The following is a 14786-nucleotide window of genomic DNA, read 5'->3' as shown; positions in this document are numbered from 1 at the left end:
TTCACACAGTCCCAGTGGTTGTGGAATTGGAAACATTAAAGTATGAATAACAATTAGATAAATAATGCAGCTATGTGTTCTCAAGAATTTTATGTTTTTTCTTTGTGAGATATTTATAGTTTTGATTTTTGTTCACTCATTTCCTTTCCATTATGCTCTTTCTTTCTCTCCCATCTTCATCAAAAATGCATTTGTGATCAGGATCCCCTCGTCGTCCTCTTGAATGCACTCCTTATGGAGAGTATCATAAGGACAGGATCGTCAATTTTATGGGCAACAAATATATCTCTACCTAGCTTTGCACTTTACTCATCTGTCTAATTTATCTACACAAATCCTTGTGTCCTCTCTTTCTCACAGAACACGAAGCATATCAGTGTATATACTTTATAACTATTAGGAGAAGCAGAAGAGATGTGCAGTAGAAAGGTAGGCTGGTAGGTAACTAGGGAGGGAGGGAAGGGAAAGAAGGAGAGAATGACTCATAGCTCGTCCCACAGGACTGAGTGGGCTGGCTGAGTGGAGGAGGATGGCGTCAGCAGCAAACCCGACAATTTAAGAAAATACTTCAAAAGATGACGAAAGAGGGAGAGAAAGGTAACTTTTAGAGGCAGGTTTAACAATTAAGATCTTGATGTTTGAGTTAAGCGTGGAAGGATGGGGGTATCCTCATAACTAAGAGGAAAAAAGAAGATTGAGTGGCAAATGGAAGTAAAGAGACAGATTAAAGAGGAGAAATCCTTTCTTCCTCTGCATTTGACAGTTCGTGATTCCCTCATCTGTCTTTGTGTGTTTGTGCTGGTGTTCTTTAACCTACTATCGCTTTCAGTCATCCATTGATGCACTAGTTTTTTAAAACTTTCATTGATAAAAACGGGTATCTTGGAGTCAATACTGTTGTATCTAGCTAAATCTTATGTAAGGGAAGCAGAGACGTTGTTAAATTACAATTCTCCGTGGGTTTTTTTCCTTTACAGTCCCTCGTTCTCTGCCAGCCCCTTCCTCCCGCCCTGTGTGAAACTGCAACCAACGCAAAGGGGAATCCTCTCTGACACAGACAAGCACTGGTGCGCAAACACTGTGAGGGCTGCTGATATATGATATGTGCAGGCACTGAGCTTGCACAAACTCTCCCGTCACCCCCCAACCCTCCCACACACACACACCCCCACACACGCACACACACGGTTCAGCCTCCACTCAGTGAAGACATAACCTTACTGCCTTGAGTGAAATGAGTTCTCTCTGACGTCAAATGGGCGAGGTGCGCAGCTGAATACAGACGAGCTGAATTGGGTCGAGTTGCCTGTGTGTGTCTCCCACTTCCTTCTGTGGGTTTGTACGTGCATGCTCCCTCCTGCTCTGCGCCTCCATTCACCATTTCATTCATCTCTCATTCAGTTTCCACCAAAAACAGAGGCATTTTTACTGTGCATGATTCTTCATTGCAGACATTTTGAGGTAGTTGGGTGAATTAAATGACTTGAGCTGAGTATCAAGTGCTGCCTGTAAGTATAAATAATAGTCTTCATTTACAATGTGTCTGTTAATGAAAATTTGTTAATCAAGCATATGGCCAGGAAAAAAAACAACAACAATGTGGTATTTGATTTCTTGCAGTACTATGTAAGTTTATTCTTATGTTGTTTTACAGTCTTAAAGTTGCTTAGAGAAAGAATTAAAATGTCTTCGATGGAAAGTATGTCTGGGTTTTAGGACTATATAAAATGATCTCCCCACACTTCTCAGCAGCTGTGGAGAAGGGACTTTCCCTTTTATTTCTGCAAGTGTAAACTATTTCAGATGTTGTCTTGTTTGACAATTGGACTTGAGAAGAAACCTTGTGACATACTTTATTTTGTTTAGCCCACTATCAGATTCAGTGTGTCTGCTTACTACCCCAGTGTTGACCATTGTCGTTACTCTTTCTGGCTTTTACCAAATTTCAGCTCAGCGGCTGATATGATTTTATAGTGGTAACTTGATGCAAAGAGGCAGAGTAGGAAACCTGACCACAGCGTGTATCATCTGTTTACAGCAGATGCAGCAGTTGTTACATATGGATTAATTAGTAATTTTACCATAAAGCTATATCATGGTGATCATTAAAAATAATTGTGGATCCCAAAGATATAACCTTTAGCAAGCATTTTTTTTTTCTGAAATATAAATATATTAGAAAAATAACTTTTTAAAAGGCAGATTTTATATGAGAATGCTTTACCTTGTGCGCACCTGGGAAATGCTTACATAACACATGAAACTTAAACTGACTGCTTTTTTACTTGATGTCTAGGAGCTTTTGGATTGACCTAATTATTAATGGATGCATATCACAACTTACGATATCATTTTAGACATTGTATGCTGCATAAATTACCATGCACAAAACACATTGACTGTCAGCCAGTCATAAATGGATACACATTACCTCTGATGTCTTATTCCTTGAAACCACTGAAGATTTAGCAATAGTTTTCAGAAATCTTTCTTAATTAGAAGTATCCTTATCCTCTTAACACTGACTTTTCTAAATTTTAAGGGGCGCATTGGGCAGTTGTGAAAATGTTGGTTTGTGTTTCTCAATTAGAGAACTCTTGTTTCACTGAATGTTTCATATGAACATGAAACATACATTTCTGCACTGCATGCTTTTACACACTGTAAGAAATGCATTGGAACACAAGTTTTGCATTCCACTAATTCAAGGCCATAGATGGTTAACAATATAACAATTAGTTGCGATATACAGAAGATTGAGTGAGATTGAATGAGAATAAAACAATTTGTCATTGCAGCTAAATGAAGTTCAGATGTTTCCTGTTTGGTGCCAAGTGACTGACCTATAGGATGGCACTTTAAATAGATGATTTATATTTTTCCATAGGTTGGAAAAGGATACTGAAAATGTATGTTGGTACTGCAGCAAGAGATTTTAATCTGTTTTCTGTACTCATTAGAAGTATTGCTATTTGCTATTGCCTGGATATCTAGCTCACCAGATATCCAGGCAATGTAAAATGACCTGGATATTTGCTGAGCTACATTAAACTACAATAATATCTCGACTTCAAAGAACCTGGATTAAATGGTGTAACTGTCGTCAGTGTCTGTCTTTGTATTAGCGATGGCGAATACACTCTGCATTCACTGTTGTTTATTATCACTTTTTCGCTCATCCCCACTTTACTCACTCAAATCAAATGGCAGCAGTTAAGAATGACGTTATCGTCTCCTTGGCAACCCAGTGGGCAGCATCATGTCTGTGTTGAAAGAAACTATGGAGTATTGATGACAGAGCTGTGTAAACAGAAGAGGACTGGAAGGAGAAGCTGGTTTATTCATAAGCATCCCATTAGTAGTTTTCAGTGGCAATTTTTTTCTGCTTCCTCTCTGTTATTAAGCAAGGACTGACATTTGAAATGAATAATTGTCGCTGCTTGGTAGTTCAGAAGCCTTCTCTCTGTTTCTCCCAGAACACACAGAAGACTATTTTTGGAATGACTGAGTCAGATCTACATTACAGTGTGGCGGTTTTTTGTGCTGCTGTGGTAGATTTCTGCAAGCAAAGTGAGGTTGGGGAATGTGGGTGTCGTTGTCAATGATCTAGTGTTGCTGCTGATGCTGTTGATAATGACGACTTTGCTGCTGCATCACCTTGGTCTTTCCCACATTGGAAATCCCTGCCTCATTGGTTTCTTCATTCAAAACAATACAGGGATCTTGCTAAATGTATTGTTGCCTTGCTTTGTTTACACATGTCACCCATTAAACATATGCCTAAATTTGTGCCTCCTGGAATTCTGAACCCCCTACCTAGAATCTACTGACTTGTAAAACTGATTATCAGTAAATGTGTTCTTAATGAGCACTATAGTTCAGTAGCTTGTCTTCCAAATTGCATTTTTTATTTTTTAATTAAATATAAAATCTAAAATGGTAGTTTTAGCCAGACTCGTCATAGTTACTGTTGTAAGATATATTTTTGTTGATAACGACCTGCCCTTTGTTGTACAATTTGTAATTGGAGTTGAAAGTGTGGAATGTAACAAAGTCTGGTAATTTAGAAATATTTGTGTTTGCATAGATCTGAATTGACAGCAATGACACAGTTTTTGCATTCTTAATTTCTTTGTAAACCCAGAATAAAACTGACTTGTTTAAGCTATTCTTTAATTTCTCTAAATTCCCAATTTCCTAATTATTACCATTAATGGAGAGCAGTTATAATAGGTGGAACTGGGATCTTAGATAATCTGTGATTTATTTATTGTCCTTTTGGTGCTTGCTCAATGAATTCAAATTTTCATTTGAATTCTGAAAATTCAAATGTGAATTTTCAGAATTGCAAGCACAGCGTCCAAATGCTCATGCTCAGATTGATTTTATCATTCTAAAAAGTATTCCAGGCTGTAAAAGTCAAGCACTGAACAGTGAGCGTTTGTGCTGATTTTAAAGCCCATTCTTAGTAAGCTCTTAGTTCTCAGCTGCTCTGTCCTCCTCCCTGCCAGAAATAGCAGCAGCAGCAGCAGCGATGAGTCACGCAGTGTGTGAAAGATGACGTCATTCGTGTCTTCCTCTTCTCTTCATGGTGCCCAGGGCTCCAGACTGTAGGCAAGACCATGCTACTGCAGTAAGCCGAAGGCAGAGACGAGAGGCCCTAGACGACCTCTAAAGGTGGTGACTGGCCTGTTGGTGTCCCCCCTCCACCTCACACTCGGCCTGGCAGAGTGCTGCCTCTTCAATTCATCTGACTGCTGTAAATATATTTCATTTCATGTGTTTTTCATTATGTATTGTTGATATTTCCTCTCTAAATGTATTTTGCAGCAGATTTTTTTTCTGTTTTGAGAAAATTACTGTTTAGAAGTTTCCTTTGTGTTTTAATAGTTTGCTAAAAGGGACCCTTAAATGTCAAAATTGTTTGATTAACCAACAATTTGGTCAATCAAATTAAAGCTTCACAAAAGCTCAAATAAGCTTTTGTGAAGCTCAGTTGAGCTTCACAAAATATGCTTTTATTTATTTTATTTTTTTTAATGTAAAAACACTTTTCGGGTTTAGTGAAAAGTAATACTGTGCAATGTTATTTGGTAGCGATTTGTTTATGGCTTACACAACATTTCACTAAAGAGTGGTATTGTTAAAACTACAAATGATCTCATTTGAGTTGTTTGAACAATATTGGAAAACACAATACTTATTTTTGTTGGTGCCTTTTGTAAAACACAATAGAATATTGTGGTAAAGCTTTATATGACCGTTTAGTTCCAAATAATATTTTATTCTTAAACATGTTGACACCTGGAGTGTTTAATTTTTCATTATCATTGCTGGTCTTCAGTGTAGCATAATGTTATCTGGAAATTGCTTAAATATATTTCTAAATTGTTTGAAACATAGTATCACAAGAAAATTGCACATTTCTGGTGTCTAATGCATTGTTTGCAGAATGACTTAACGATGGACTACATTGTTCCTTAGAATGCATAAGTTATATTTGTTTTCATAAAGGTAATGAATCCCTTTCATAAGAAATGTTTTTTCTGAATATGTAAAAGTGGAGGAAACAATATTTAGTGAAGCAATGAGAAGACTTCTGATGCTGATTCCTGGTTTTTGTGAATCTTTGACTTGCATGTAGTAATTTTAACTGATTCTGATTTTTTAAAATAAATATACACAAAGGAAGCATTTCAAATATTTTATTCACTGACTATAGTAGGACGGGAAATTATGTCATGACACTGTTGCTGTCAAAAGGGAATCTGTGTAAATTCTAGAAGAGGAGAGGGACTGGTGCTTACTGAAGCTCTGAAATTTCCAACAAAAACATAAGGCACAGGATTATACTCCTTTCTGGTATCCTGAAGCTGTAAATCAGCTGATTTCTCTGTGCATCTCTAAACAATTATTTTGCATTTAAAACCATTTTGCTGTCCAAGTTATACCTTTCATATAGTTTATTACATTTTTTGTTGTTTTTGTTTCTCGACAGCCTTCACCCCAAGACCCAAGGCTTGCTATGGAATTCACTTTACCCCCTGCCTGCCGCCCAGCCTAGTACACTACCTTAGTGGACTCCCTTCATCTCCCTGTGTGTGGTTCTTGCCCACACTCACTGTAAAAAGTTCAGCATAGACCTGGTACCTCCAACAGGTAGCTACTTTAAAGGACAAGGAACAGCATAAAACGTTGTGCTCAGTTGTAGGAAAAAAGAATAAACTACATCTCTTCTGAAAATGTTCTTTTACTCTCATAGCCACTACTGGGTCCTCCACCAATACCCTCCCCACTCCCACCCTCTCCCCTCCCCTAAGAAGATGTCACTGAGCCTGACAACAGACATCCAGCAGGAGGGAGAGAGTGGGCTACAAATCGAGCCCTGCAGTCGAGGTAAAAGCTCTCCTCAACCACAGAGCATCAAGGATGGGACAGGAGAGGGGCCAGAGCCAGATGATAACTCTCCACAGGATGCACAGGTAGGAGGATGTGACGATAAGATCTCGCTTGATGAGTGATAAAATCACCTTAAATTCACTTGGTTTCTCAGCGGGTTTCTCGGCTATAAAGTTGCACCTGATTTGCACAGTGTGATGAGCTCTGCAGTGCATGGAGATCTGAGACAGGAAGATCTCCACTTTAAATCCATTTTTGAATAGAGATCTTTGTCATTGTTGTGTTTTAATACAGAGGCACTAAGTAAACAGAAATGTTTGTCATGCTGTTCATTTTTTAGTATACACATTAGTTACATATATCATTTTAATACTTTTTGTAAGGTATTATTTAATATCTATAATGTTGTTGATGGCTATAGGTCTCCTTACGTGATGTATAAGGATGCAGGAGGTTGTGGCATTTCAAAGGTTTCTTACAATCAAATTCATTAGTATAAACATTGAACAAGGAAAGCCTAATATTTTTGTAGATGCTGCAACTAGAATGTCCTGTAGTCTTAGATTTTTATGGCTTCTAATTCAAATCCATTATTGTTATGGATATTTAAATTTCACCCTATTATTAAAGTATTATTTTTCTTTTGCTTTAATAGCAGAAGCGGGCTACTAACCACAGCCATGGCAGGAAAAGGGCCAAGGTAAGTGAATTTCAGCAAAATTGATATTACTTTATAATCCTGGTGCTTGAAATGACATTTTGCTCATTTGCTGCATGGAATATTTTTTTATCCTTCCGGCTTTGTAATCCACTGACCTACAGTCAACTGCCTGCATTATATCATTGGCTTAAAATCCTATATCTGATAAGAAGGTTAACAGTAAATGTGTTACTGACCTTAGTAAGGCTTTGGAACTGCACTTTACCTGTTGAACTAATTGAATAATGTTTCAAATAACCAGAAGAAAATAGCAGAGCTGGCCAATTTCTTTTGAGACTAGAATGATAATTTCTTAAAACAGATGTAATTGGTTTAATACATCTTTCTTGGAAGCTTTTCTTTTAAACTAATTCCAGTTAATTAAATTTGCTTACTAGATAAGTGTATACATGCTACTAAAATATTATTAAATAGCTATTGAGAAAACATCATCTTGGAGCCGGCTAACTGTCTATTCAGTTTATGGTCTGACTACATAGTTCAGTGACTTTCTCATCTGTTTATATATTAAACTGTTCTTTTTATCTTTCTTTTCCATTTTCATGTTTTATGGGAGTTAATTAATTTGCCTTTTTGTAGGTTTATAGCAAGTTTTTGCATTATGATGCTTTGGAATATATATTGGGTGCTTTGGAAGCAGAAATGGAAAAAGTAGGCGACAAAGGCAATAACAATTATTACAACAAACCTCTAGATTTTGCACACATGGCAATGTATTTGAAAGTTTATTTTATTCTTCTCATTGTAAACATCAAAAATGTCAAATATTTGGCAGAAAAAGGCAAACACATTTCAAACACATTTTGTCTCAATCTAGATGTTTCTTGTATGATCATATTTTATCAAATTTCTTCTAAAATTAATCTAATATAATAATCTTGTTTTTTTCAGTCTAATGCCAAAATGAAATTAGTACGGAGTCTGGCAGTATGCGAGGAGTCCTCTGGTCCTTTCCCCAATGATGGACCTCCAGAATCGGTATCACTTTGTTTTTTTCCAACATAACCAGTAACCACAGTCTTTAAATCTTAACTCATCCCTGAGTTTAGAGCTGTTTTTATTTTTTTTATTCATTACAAATATTAAAATGCATATATTTTTTTATTGGCGTCTATAGGAAATAATCCAGCTTCACATCAGCTGCCCATCAGACAAAGAGGAAGAAAAGTCTTCAAAGGATGAGTATGAAAATGAAGAAAAGGAGAAGAAGGACAAGACTCCTCGAAAGATGTTGTCACGTGGTAAGACACGGTTTGATGGTGGTCATTGTTTGTACCAGAGACTGACATCATTGTGCTTCTTTAGATTGTAGGATATTTTGTAATGTGAATGTCTCTTCATCAGTGCTAAGAGATACTTTTTAGACAGTTTTAAAGTACAAATAAAACAATTATAGTATGCCTTAATCTTTCTCTTCAAGACTCCACAGTGTCATACGGAGAGGAGCAGAGATGAAATGGCTTACCTATGTATCTGTGCAGTGTGGTTTAGAAGTAACGATGCCCTCTAGAGGGTGTTTGTCTCTGTATATTCTGAACATGGCTTGCACATATCTGACTATTTTCCAAAGCATGAAACATGTCTATTCATCTTCAGCCACTTGAGACATCTTCAAATGGCATATGTTCACAATGTATCTTGTTTTATTTTTGTTTTTTTGTTTCTTGGTTGTTGTTTTTAGTGAAATGATGTTTATTCATTCATTTTTTTTCTGTAATAGATTCCAGTCAGGAATACACCGACTCCACAGGCATTGATGTTCATGAGTTTTTGGTCAACACACTGAAAAACAATCCCAGGTATGAGTACAACCAAAGACTTATGAGATTATAATGAACATAGTAAATAATCCAAACAGATTAGTGACGCAGTTATAAATTTTGTTTCTTTAGGCACTGAAAATAAATAAATTTTATTTGTTAATGTTGCTTATGCACTTTGTAAATATTCACACAAAATGTATTTAGAGTAATCACAGAATCCCACATCTGTTTCCATCAAGGATAATAATAAATTTGATGGTAATATTTTGATGCACTTTTTTTTGCTGTGTGGAGCTTGTACAATGTAAAAACTTACCAAAGACTTACCAAAAATAATAAAATCATTATGTTATTGCTAATAGGGTAATCATAATTGCTATAGTTGTGTGCAGATGTTCATACTATTACCATATTGCATGTTTTTCTGCATTTTTTTCTTGCTTAAGTTGATCTTTAGAGTTCTTATAAAGTTTTAAGATTAATGCCTTCAATTTGCATGTAAAGAAACTCCTGATATTGTTTTCTTAATTACCATCAAAATGATTATTTTTATTGATTTTTCAAACTTAAGCGGCGAATTTACTATATTTTAAATGGAGGACTCTGTGGTCCCCCTGAATTCTCTAATTTGTTTTCTCCCTTTGACCCACCAGGGATCGAATGATGCTGCTTAAACTAGAACAAGATATCCTGGAGTTCATTAATGACAACAAGTAAATCTGTCTTTCATTACACTTAATTTATTTTTACACTTAAAGATCATATTTTTATTTCCTAGATTGCTACATTAGTGCATTAGTCTTTTCTTCCGAGTGAGTTTGAACTTGATTATCCCATTGTCTACAGGATCCCCATTATGTGCCAGAAATAACTATTACATTTAGACCCTACATAGCTCTAAACTTTAGAGCTACCCAGTAGAGAATCTTGACCATCATCACAACCCTAATGTGTCCACTATCACATTTGAAAGTGCTGCTTAGATGGCACCATTTAATGGGCTGTTATTTTGAGTGCCATGCATTCGCACCAAGCATACCAACAAAGACAGTTTGACTGACTTTTTTACCATTTGATACCCATTCTTAATGATTGAGAAGCTGCAGCTCACAGAGAGCGATTGAAATTATGTTGTTTTGGAAAAGAAAGCAATAAGGGAAGAAAATGGGCATTATTTGCTACTGATATAGCCATCTCAGTATTCAACAATAATATCACAGTTGCATTCTTACCTAGTATGGTTCATCCCTAATTTCAGTTCAAATCCCAACTTCTTGCTTCTCTTTTTATGCTTTTTCAACATTCAACAAGAGAGAATTCAACTTAAGAGCAAATATCTTAAAGGTCATCTAACAATTACTAACTTATTCTTATGCTTCTTTTTTCACTTGCAGTAACCAGTATAAGAAATTTCCTCAGATGACTTCGTATCATCGAATGCTGTTGCATCGTGTGGCCGCCTACTTTGGCATGGATCACAATGTAGATCAGACAGGAAAAGCTGTCATCATCAATAAGACTGGAAACACTCGCATGTGAGTGTCAGAATTTAGTACAGAAACCTTAAAAATGTTTTGTTCAGTGACATGTTTTGAAGTTTATTTACTATTTTGTTTGCCATACAAAATACTTTTGATTTTAGTTTGGAGATCATGGGACATAGTAGATATGTGCCATGGAAAAATCTGTGATTAGGCAGATTTTTGGTGAGTAACTTGGACTCACAAAATCTGTGAACCATGAATAGATGAATAGGCAAAGGTCAACTCTATAAGAAAAAGCTTTTTAACATTTGTCCTTAGTTCCTTGCTTTTTGCTCTTAAATGTGGTTCACTGTCTTTTTGCATCCTTAACTTAACTGTTCATTAAATTTTATCCTACAGCCCAGAGCAACGGTTTTCTGAACACATCAAGGATGAACGCAACATGGACTTTCAGAAGAAGTTCATCCTTAAAAGAGACGATGCTAGTATGGACAAAGATGATAACCAGGTTGGTTGGTTGTCATTACCAAATCCATTTAAATCACCATACATTTTTATACCGACATACTTTTGTTACTTGTCATTAAGTCACAAAAGGTGTCAAGTAAACCAAAGCAAGGCAAAAACAAAGTGCTTAATCTTCTATCTGCAGGTTTAACTTATATCTTCTAAATCCTTATACATACAATATTAGAATTGAAAAAGAGAAAACTTGCGTATTTGTCAGCACTGTTACTTTCTGGAACAGTAGTTTTTGCAATGCAGACGAGGAGTTTGCAGTTTGTCCACTTTGCTGTCAAACGACTAAACTTTCTCCTCTTTAGAAGTCACGACTACAGCATCTTCTATTTGTATCAAAATTGCCCTGCTGGCAAGTTATGAAATCTGAGCATGTTCTATACTTTGTCCACTTTCAAAGTAACAACTGCATTATTTTCTATTTGTTTAAAACTACCCATATACCTTTTGTAAGATTTGGTATATTTTCTTAGTGCTTTATTTAATCTGGTGCAGCATTTTTCTTTGAAGCTGAAATAATTTTATTTAGGCCTGTTTGCATAGAAGAGAGATGCTTTGTTTGAAAATTGGACCTATAATTTGATCGTTCAAATTGTTTTCAGCATTTTTTTTTTGACATGTTTAGCAAGGTAAACAAACATGGGATAGATTAGCACTGCCTTTACCATTTTAGGTTGTAATACATTTTGTCTTTGCAAATTTTAGATCCGTGTGCCACTGCAGGACGGGAGGCGTAGCAAATCTATTGAAGAGCGAGAAGAAGAATATCAGCGGGTACGAGACAGGATCTTTGCCCGAGAAGTAAGTATTTATTTTCTACGGTCCTTTTTCATTTCATGTTATATCATGTTTGCAACATTTGCTTAGAAGATTTTTGAGTGTTTTCTAATTAGTGAGCAATTACTTGGACAAGCTTTAGATATCTTAGTTATTTTAATTATATAAACTATGAAATTATGGTAAGTTTTAGACTAGTCAGAAAATCAGGAAAAAAATTGTTATACAAAAAAATGTTGAACTTACATGTGCTATGTAAAGGAAAGTACACTGTAATTGCTTTTCAGTCATAATTCGATAATTACATTAGCACAATCTGAAATTGCTTCACATTCAGAACGTCAGGGAAAGAAAGTTGTGTACCCTGCTGCAGTTTGTAGAACATGTTGTTCTTAAACTTTCGGATAGGTAAAAAAAGAGAACGTTCAAGACTGAAAGCATGTTATGTATTTTGTCTAAACTTAAAGGGCTTATGTAAGAATGTCTCAAAAGGGAAAATATGACATTGAAAGCCTATTATTAAAGTAATTCTTTTTTATACAGTGGAAAACAAGTTATTGCACCTTTTTTTATTTTACCATAATCATCTAGTGCTAACAAATTATTAGTTCTATCCTTTAAGAGATTTTTGAATCTTAGGTTTGAATGAAACTCCTGCTGGGTTTTCTTAAGGCTTTTCCACCAAAACTGTTCCAATGCTAATTCAGGCTCAGTTAATGCACCATTTTAACAACATTTGTGAACAACCCCAGCTAAGTGATCTCTGTAATCAACATTTTTATGAGTGGATGTGTTACCTACATTTACATATGCAGCTCTAAATAGTGTTTGTTGGGCAGATTGGAAGCCAGACTGACTCAGGAGTTTTAACCAGGATATCACATCTGATTTGATTGTTTGCCTCAAATCTTCTGAAAAAAGTGGTTCTTTCCTTATAGAACGGCCAAGACTTAGTGTTGTGATAGAACAAATGTTTTGTTAAAAACATAGAAAACGAAAGACCTGGTGCTAAGCCAGCATTTGCATCAGTTAGGTGGAAAATCCTCGTTGTAGAATAATCTGTTGAATTTTGAAATGTTGACAAGCAAAATTGATACTGGGAACGTGTTACTAATAGAATTATGCATTTCATAATGTGCAGGTGTCCTTTTTTTTGCAGTCGTCTCAAAATGGATACATCAATGACAACAGGTAAGTTGGTGATTTCCCTTGGATGGCTTTGTGTGTGTTTTGTATAAATGTCTTCACCTCTTTCATAATTAAAACTGCTTATTTAGTTCTCAGTTGAGAAGGGGCATCATAAGACATTGATAATCAACTCTTGTACAGAGGTTCCTCAAACCTGTCTTAGTAGTATTTCCTTTAGTGAGAATCAATGAAATAACTTGTTTAAAGATGTGTATTTTTATTAACTACTACATTATTTATTATGACACACAGGTTTATCACACATTCTGTGAGCTAAGTTTTAGTAATTTTGCAGTTTTTACTAATGAGTTAGGTCACACAGCAGTTAGTCTCTTAACATTTAGCTTGGTAGATGAGGGCCTAATTTGCTGAGAGTGAGACAAAGAAGCAGCGTGGGCTTCATGAGTTAAATTTCTGCCTTGTGTGCATTTTTCCCTTTCTTCTCGAGGTTTTTTTTTTAATTTTTACTGTGCCTACCTCTACTTCCTACCTTTCCTTTTCTTTAAGCCATTTCCTGTCCTCCTATTCAGACTTGTAACCTGAGCATTTTCTCCTAATGTTAATCCCAACAGACTTTCCACTGAGGGCTACTGCTCTAGCTCTCAAAAGAGGAGACAGATCTTTAGGTATTGGGGAGCTGCTGACTCACTAGTGTGTTGCCATGCCCATTTTTTGAAAGTGGTCTGGTGATGACATTGGTGAACTGTGGTGATTATTATCTTTGCTTGGCGTACTGGGCTGATAAATGGCTACATTAGCATTGCACCGTGGATGCATGGCTGCTTTGTGGTTTCACTGGGAACTGATCTACTCACCCATCAATCCTTCCACCATCAGCTACACTTTAATGGAAAGTATCCACATCAATTTCACAGTGATCTGCTTGTTTTGTGGTTGATTTAGCTGTGTAATTATCAAAATGTTACCCAACAAAAACTTGTTTGACAATTAACATGGTGGTGCTTCAGAACTTAAAATAACATTTAAATCAAGAAGAATAAATAGATTTTTTTAACAGTACAATTTATACTGTTATTGTTTGAGGAGTGCTAACTTAATAGGTAAAGATTTATTCCATGTAATATTGACAGATAGTGAAATCTTAGATTTATTTTCTGTAGGATTATTAGACCAAACAAATATTAAACATCCTTAGCAAAGCCATTGATCACTTTTCTGTAGGTGCAAACATGGGGAAAGCGTAACCTTTTGAAATGAATTAACCCAATCAACAAAGCCAGATCATTTATGATTTATAGTTTATATACTACATAATGCCCTTTTCACATTGAACATTGTCCAGAGAGACGCTGTTTCTTTGTTGTGCGCACACATCTGTCCCACCTTAATTCTCAGCCAGAGAACCAGGCATTCACACAATGCAACCATTCAGCCTCCATCTTAGTAGTCTGGCCAGACAGTTTTAAGGCTTTGTCTTTTTTTGGTTGTTTTTTTTATATATAGTTTTGTGTTGTTTCTTCAAATTTGCATCAATCTTGCTCTGATCAGCTGTAATCTTCTAAATTAGACATAAGTTGTAGTTGTAATTACACTTCAAGATGTTCATACACTTTTTACACTGTCAAAATTTTCTCCCAGTCTGTCACGTTCATTAGAATTGCCGTCACATGTAATTCACTCGTGTCTGAGATGGTCCAGAAAGTTTTACTTAGACTGTTTTAGGCTGAAGTAGACAAAAGATTCTTCCATCTTGGGCCCACATATATTGATGTGCAATGTAAAGCTTCTACAGAAAAGACAATTTCTTGCAAATTACATTGTCTGATTAAACTTTTTATTTACTCCTCAAGTATCATTGAAGCGCCACAAACCTGGCCATTTATAAGCAGCTGTAACAGCTGGTTTCTAGAGGGGTTGTAGTGGAACTGTTGAGTGAAATTAACATTTCTTTACTAAACAGTGTTTCTACTTGCA

General features: G+C 35.9%; 1 protein-coding gene across 11 annotated transcripts in view; it reads left to right on the top strand.

Moving 5' to 3' along the window:
• Positions 1 to 14786, top strand: part of r3hdm2 (R3H domain containing 2) — a 49720-nt gene that overhangs the window by 19120 nt on the left and 15814 nt on the right. For 4 of the 11 annotated variants that reach the window (XM_023324879.1, XM_023324882.1, XM_014475962.2 and 1 more), the window contains 13 exons: positions 4600 to 4759; positions 5999 to 6159; positions 6263 to 6482; positions 7055 to 7099; positions 8012 to 8098; positions 8238 to 8361; positions 8841 to 8919; positions 9537 to 9596; positions 10278 to 10418; positions 10767 to 10875; positions 11592 to 11687; positions 12805 to 12854; positions 13424 to 13477. In XM_023324879.1, the coding sequence (XP_023180647.1) occupies positions 6324 to 6482; positions 7055 to 7099; positions 8012 to 8098; positions 8238 to 8361; positions 8841 to 8919; positions 9537 to 9596; positions 10278 to 10418; positions 10767 to 10875; positions 11592 to 11687; positions 12805 to 12854; positions 13424 to 13477 (1004 nt within the window). In that variant the 5' untranslated portion in view covers positions 4600 to 4759; positions 5999 to 6159; positions 6263 to 6323. The remainder of the gene's footprint in view (positions 1 to 4599; positions 4760 to 5998; positions 6160 to 6262; positions 6483 to 7054; positions 7100 to 8011; positions 8099 to 8237; positions 8362 to 8840; positions 8920 to 9536; positions 9597 to 10277; positions 10419 to 10766; positions 10876 to 11591; positions 11688 to 12804; positions 12855 to 13423; positions 13478 to 14786) is intronic. The other 7 variants (XM_023324884.1, XM_014475964.2, XM_023324886.1 and 4 more) reach the window with 4 other exon arrangements.

The sequence above is a fragment of the Xiphophorus maculatus genome, chromosome 20 (genome assembly GCF_002775205.1).
Source record: "Xiphophorus maculatus strain JP 163 A chromosome 20, X_maculatus-5.0-male, whole genome shotgun sequence".
Taxonomy (NCBI): domain Eukaryota; kingdom Metazoa; phylum Chordata; class Actinopteri; order Cyprinodontiformes; family Poeciliidae; genus Xiphophorus; species Xiphophorus maculatus.
This window is presented reverse-complemented; position numbering and strand designations above follow the sequence as displayed.